This window comes from Lactuca sativa, chromosome 8 (genome assembly GCF_002870075.4).
Source record: "Lactuca sativa cultivar Salinas chromosome 8, Lsat_Salinas_v11, whole genome shotgun sequence".
NCBI lineage: Eukaryota > Viridiplantae > Streptophyta > Magnoliopsida > Asterales > Asteraceae > Lactuca > Lactuca sativa.
In genome coordinates, this window is record NC_056630.2 from 72,908,364 (window position 1) to 72,914,847 (window position 6,484).

General features: G+C 38.5%; 1 protein-coding gene across 1 annotated transcript; it reads right to left on the reverse strand.

The window, feature by feature from the left end:
• Positions 1-200: 200 nt before the first annotated feature.
• On the reverse strand, positions 201-3,606 carry LOC111906290 (probable WRKY transcription factor 3). The gene is made up of 4 exons (XM_023902047.3): positions 2,971-3,606; positions 1,496-2,103; positions 949-1,107; positions 201-810 (listed from the first exon to the last, which is right to left on the reverse strand). The coding sequence occupies exons 1-4, from the start codon at positions 3,436-3,438 to the stop codon at positions 513-515; spliced, it is 1,533 nt and encodes a 510-aa protein (XP_023757815.1). The 5' UTR covers positions 3,439-3,606; the 3' UTR covers positions 201-512.
• Positions 3,607-6,484: the final 2,878 nt, after the last annotated feature.

Genomic DNA, 6,484 nt, shown 5'->3' on the forward strand with positions numbered 1-6,484 from the left:
ACAACTAGATAGTTGTTTTAAGTAACTTATCAGGGGCTATTTAGGGATGTTTGATAGCCTTTTAAATCTTCAATTAAGAAGAGTGAGACACGTAAATTCATAAAAGTTCCAAACAGTCATTTATTCTCATTCATTGCAAAAAACATAATTAATGATTCTATGTTTGAAATTTAAATGCACAAAAGAAATCCACAACAAGATTCACCAAAATCCGAACCTTCCCTTAACTTTTCAAATTCATGGTACACAACACAACATCGACAAAAAAAATGTGTTCAAGGTTACATGAAAATGGAACCAAAAATACAAAACAACACACCTTCTTTTGTAAAATTTACAACAATTCATGGAACTTTTTTCAGGTATTAGTGTACACGATATCAACTTTGAACTAATTTCTACTTCTTTTTTCCTGTTGTATAGAGATTAAACCAAATATAAAAAAAAAAAAATGTAACACAACAACAAATCTTTCACCAAAAGACGACTCACATATTTGTAACCAACTCGAACTATGTTATCTGTTCTTCTTTAAATTGTAGAAGCCCCGAGGGTGGTGGTTGTGGTTGTTGTTGATGGTGGTTTGGATAGTCTTGTCTCCGGATCAATGAATGTCCGCCATGATTAGGCGGCTGAAGCTGAGCGGCGGCGGCGGTGTTGGCGGCAATATTATGGCTGCTGTTTTTCGCCGCCGGCACATCGTGGGTGTGTTTTCCTTCGTATGTGGTTATCACTGCTTTTGGATCACTTGCAGCTCTCTCTACATGCTTGCGTACGTTGCACCCTTGGCTTGTGCACTTGTAATAACTCCTGGATATAACATAAAAAGATATTCATGACACCAAAATAAGGTAAATGTTTAGCATGATGAAAACATGAAATGCATGGAATGGTTTATTCCATAGCAACAATTAATGGAATGTAATGGTGGAGCTAGAAAAAAAATACCTCGGATGAGGATTTCCTTTCACAACTTTTTGTCCATACTTTCTCCATCTATACCCATCATCAAGAAGATCGACTTCACTAGTTGTTTGAACAATGATCCGAGGTTCTGTAACTCCTCTGTGTGATGAAACGGGGTCCACACCCCTTGCCTCTATGTTCCTTCACATTATATAACAACTTAGGTCGTGCATGACACACCACAGCTAGCTTATTTTTCGAGTATTTTTTTAAATTGTCATTTCTGGCAAGCCAAAAAGTAACTAATAAGCTAATTTTTAAAAAGCTACTTAGAATAGCTTTTCATGAGTTTTTTCAAAAAGTCTCGAACATACCCTTAATTAATTATATCTTCCGGTTAGCTTGTCAGCTAGTTTTTATAAAACGTTATTTTTTGTTTGCTAGCTTATAAACTACCAGCTAAGTTTTCATCTATCAGCTAGCTTTTCAGCTACCAACTAGCTTTTCAGCTAGTTTGCCAAACATAGCCTTAATACATATAAATCATCATCATATACTAAAAAATATATTAATCAAATAAAAAAAATACCTCCTTTTTTGTTGAGGTTCATCTTCATGTCTTTCATCTACTCGACTTACATCATTACCCACTTCCTCACTATCACTCGACCCCGAATGTTCATACGTAGCTTGACTAGATTCTTGATCTTTCATCAACGAATGGTTAAAATTACCAATCTGCCCCTCGAATTTATGTTCGTTTACGCTTGAAGTACCATTACTAGAATCTTTTCCACGTTTGCTTTGAGGTGGCTGGTGGTTGTGTTGCCCCTTATAAATAATTTCCGTCACTTGCCCCTCTACAGACCGCTCAACTTGCTTCTTTACAGGACAATTTGGATGGGTACATTTGTAATAACTACGAGGGTATTCACTACCCTTCACTTGTTTTTGCCCGTATTTCCTCCAATTGTAGCCATCATCAGCGGGCTTATCGACTGCTATGGAGGAAGGGTAGTAGCGGTTATCGGAATTTGAAAAGTCAGACGAGTCCTTGGCGGTGTTGTGGTCCGGCTTAGCTGGCGGCAGGCGGTGGTAGGTGGCGGCAGTGGAGGTAAAGGAATGGATTTGTGGTAGTGATGAAGCTTGTGCTGTCACTTGAGCTAATGCTTGTTGGTGGGACATTCCAAGAGAAGCCTATTGAGGAAACCAGAAGTAATTAAGTTGCTAAAATGAATGTGATATTTCATAAAGTGTTGCATTTAATAAAATGGTAGAATTTGGATTCCATATTCTCCACAACTTAAACAATATTTTTTGTGGTTATATTATATCACAGAGGGCTAAATGTACCTTTGTGGTTTCATAATTTTTTACTTGTTAAGGACTCAAGGTATTGTACTTTCGAAAGATCTAAGCATTTTTAGCAATATACTTTAACATTTTCTTATTAGGATATTATAGTTCGAATAATCTACACAATAATGAAAGTTGTTTTGTAATTTGATGACATTGTTATAACTAGATAGAGTTTTTGAAATTAATAAACTATGTTAATATTTTTGCATTTAACCCAAAAGGAGCAATAAGTTTCATTGATAATAATGAATGACGAAAACATATAACTTTTTCAACAAAGTTTGAAGAAGATAATTTAAATCATAGCAATATCATAACTTTAGTAGGTGCCTGAAAGTTTGAAACCTCCTTTTAGAAAAGATAAAGCTGTTATTCATAGATGATACTCATATATAATCGGGGAATTTAGGGCCCTCATGTTCTTTTCAATTGAATCTAAAACTGTAAACATAACAATTATAAACTTTTTCCTTTTTTGTAGAACACGCCTCTTACTCGAGTCAAATTTTCCTATATGCATCATGAGTTTATTTACCATATATAGGCAATACAATATCATTCACATGCGCTGCTCATTAATGGCAAATGAATACTTTTAGCTACTCTATTTATCATCGTGAATGAATGTTAATTTTGGCGTCAATAAAAGCACATATATATCAGACTCATATAAAGAACTTGAGCTATGGAGACGCTTTGTAAAACCTGAGTTTGAGGGAAAAATCCCGGTGAATCGAGCAAGGTAGCCGGACTTAGGCCCGGAGGTATAGTAAACATCGACGGCTGAGTAACCACCAAACTTGAAGGCCGACCATTGTTACTAAACTGAAAGTCAACGTTTCCTCCACCACCGCCACCGCCACCGCCACCGCCGCTGTTAACGGACTCTTTGTTAGAATAAGAGTGTCGGATATCCAGATGACTCGACGGTCTACGGTCGGGAATCTCTGCCGGCGACAACATAGCTCCGGATAGAAGTTGAGAGAATGAACGACAATCGGAATCCGGATCGTTCTCTGAGAAGAAATTTGAGACTAAAGTCATTGGTCCAGGACTAGCTCCCGGACCGCTGCCTCCGCCGGCGAACAAAGTCTCCACCGTCGAACGTGGCGGGAGCGTTATCGAAGGCCGTGTAGACGGTACCGACAACGATAATCCTCTATTTTCGTCCATATTTAAAATTTTAAGCTTGTTGAAGTTGTATCACATCTCCGGTGTAAATAGGTTCAGCCGGCGATGAATATCTCCGGCACGTTTTCTCTCTCTAGACGATATTTTCTCTCTCTAAGAGTTGTGTTTTTTTGGGGATAGTTTTGGTGTCTGTATTCAGATGATCTGCACAATCAGTAAAAAGTCCACGGAGCAGATGCGAAAAAGGCATCCGGAAACTATTTCCATATTTGGGTATTCCTCTGCTGCCCCCCACATGTTTCCTAGTTTTTAATTCCACCCCCTCAATTACGATCAGTTACCATTTGAATCCTTGATTATAGATTTCGTAATATCTAAACTTGTAAACCACATCCAAGTTATTTCAAGTACTTATGAAAATTTAATTTTGTACATATATAAAATTTATTAACATATATATTTTTTGTATCAAACTTATCATACCCAAGTGTCGAGGAAGGATGCATTTAAATATATCAATACATAACTCAAGCACATAAGGCAAACATTGACGAGGAGAGTAAACCACCAATTTCGGTGTGGCTTTTTCCGAAAGAGAAATCAAATGTCTTCATATTTTTTTCCTATCCATCTTCTTACTCATTAAACAAATGTCAAAATCAAGAGAAGAGATTAAGAAAGAGAATTAGAAGATTCCACATGTCATGAATTTATATGAGTAGGAAGATAAATAAGAACAAAATGTATGATGATATTTAATTTTTCTTCCCGAAAAGATAATAGATAGGGTGATTGGCATGAAGTGCATATCATAAGAAGACACAAAGTTCACAGAAAATCTCCCGGAACAATCTCTATTAACATGTGACTAAGCTCACCACGAGCTTCTTTATATTATATATACCAAACAATTGGAATAATGAAAGCATTTGGAACGTTGTCAAAAACTCTGCACATGTCTTCGATGTCAAACTTGATGAGTTGAAAACCTCTTTAGATCGATTGGATCTTCAATAGGTTAATCAGAAAATCAAACAAAAACAGTTGACAAACACGAATGAACCAAAGTATGGCTTAATGATTCAAATATAGTCACACCTCAGCAGAGCTCGATGAAGAACTTCCACTATAGAGGTGATCTAGGGTTTTCAATACTATTAAAAAGAATAATCGTAAAAGCTATCTAACAAGAGTGCATGCATGCACCATAAATACTAAACCCTAGAATAACAAACACGATTGGACATGCCCAATACTGTGACTACAATGGACCGAATAAAAGGCCCAATGCTGCAATACTTCTAGTCCCAACAATCTTCCCCTTCGCGTCAATTGGGGCGAGACTTTATTTCGGTGGTAGTTGAGGAGTTCGCTTCACAACCTTGAACAACATGGTATTATTGCAAGTAAGACTTGACGAAAATCGATGTACCACCGAAGCATATTAGAAAAGTGCTTTTTATCTGCTTCACTGTTCTGTCTGCACTTATGAATGATGTCGAGTATATGCTCCAGGCAAGTTGTAGAGAAGAGATGTTTGTCAATGAGAGCGAACTAACATTTTTGACATTCGCCTCTGGTAAACATGACAGAGTTAAGCTTTGAGTCAATGTTCCCCATCTTCATCTTATTGATATCACTTGATGATCCAATGGGTAAAATTGTAGGCTTATTTCTAAGGACCGAAGCAATTTCCTGATCCATCTTCGCCACTTCAAGAATGTAGCAGACCATCATTCTTTTAAGATAATCAATGATTGGCTCATATTCTTGAGGATTGGTAAGGAGAATGTTGTGCAGCAGAATCCAATCATGAGGATTGAGATTTGGAAGATCAGCAAGTGAGATGACGTGCTCTGAATTAGCCGAACCTCTGGTCACTTTGAATTTGATGTTGATAAATTTCCCAGCAGGAGTAAGCTTTAACACTCTGACAATTGTGATCTTTTGAGCACTCCAAGTCAAATACTGAGGCTGAGCAAACTCGAGATAATAGTCAATCAAATCTCTGTCAACCTTTGGGTCAGGAGAGGGAGCATTAGCAATAGGCTGGAAACAGTAGAAGACAAATGTCTTTCGGGTGATTGGCATGTCAAACTGTGAGTCTTTGGAATTCTCACGGTCAAGAGAGATGACTAGTTCAAGCCAGTGTGTGCTTGGAGAATCCACTGCTTCCTTGATAAGTTTCTCCAACGACCAAAGAGGAAAAAGAGTTTTCCTGCTTTCTAGAAGGCCGTGAGCTTCTTTCATCTTTTGCTCCTTTACTTCAGCTTCACTAGCAGCTTTGGCGTTGAGATCGAGTTCTCTGTCACGTTGCTTCGTTTCAGGGCATCAGCGATGGTCTCTTCTTCTTCATCACTGTCTTCAATGATCTTCTTTCCTTTGTCCTTCACACTTGAACCCGAAGTTACATTACCCTTCGGTTCAGTGGTGACCTTCGGTTGAGCAGTTTCGCTTGTAGGAGGAGGCAGAGTAGTGCTTTGAATACCTTCTCCCCCTTGTTTCGAAGGGACAACCGTCTCCGAAACACCCTCTATTCGGCTCAAGATTTCTAGAGCAGGGCCAAGCTTTTCTGCTAGATGCCTTCTGACTGAGAGAGTAAGGATGGAGTCATGGGCATCCAAGACGTTGGAGAGGAGAGCATGCACATCACTGACACAACTCTTCACGACTGCTTTTTTCAGAGCGAAGATTTTCAAGCTCTGTGTTCGCCTGAGTGAGTTGCAGAGACTTCATCTTGACTAGGTGGTTTTGAGAACCAACTCGTCCATTATTTTGCTCTCTAATGCCAGATCCTCCTGAAGCTTTGTAAGACGACTGTTAACGGAGGGTTGCAACTTAACATTGTTAGTTTGAATGCTCTGGCGCAAGGAGGCGAAGTGCTACTTTTTGGTCTTAAGAGATGTAGCAAGCTTCTCAACAGTGGCATTAACTTTGTTGGCATTCAGCTCTGCAGCACCCAGTAAAGACTCAAGAAAGATATTAGCGTTATGAATTAGTTTATCAACTTTTTCGGTCGCTTCTTTACAGGTCTTGGTTGAGGCGTCAATGGCAGATGTTGCTTTGGCAATAGAGGCTTCATGCTCTT

Excerpts from the sequence above, each read along its gene's own strand:
- LOC111906290 (XM_023902047.3), bottom strand. The coding sequence starts at position 3,438 with ATGGACGAAAATAGAGGATTATCGTTGTCGGTACCGTCTACACGGCCT. Across the intron at positions 1,108-1,495 it reads GAACCTCAACAAAAAAGGAG|GAACATAGAGGCAAGGGGTG; the intron begins GTATTTTTTTTA and ends TATAATGTGAAG. Across the intron at positions 811-948 it reads AAAGGAAATCCTCATCCGAG|GAGTTATTACAAGTGCACAA; the intron begins GTATTTTTTTTC and ends TGTTATATCCAG.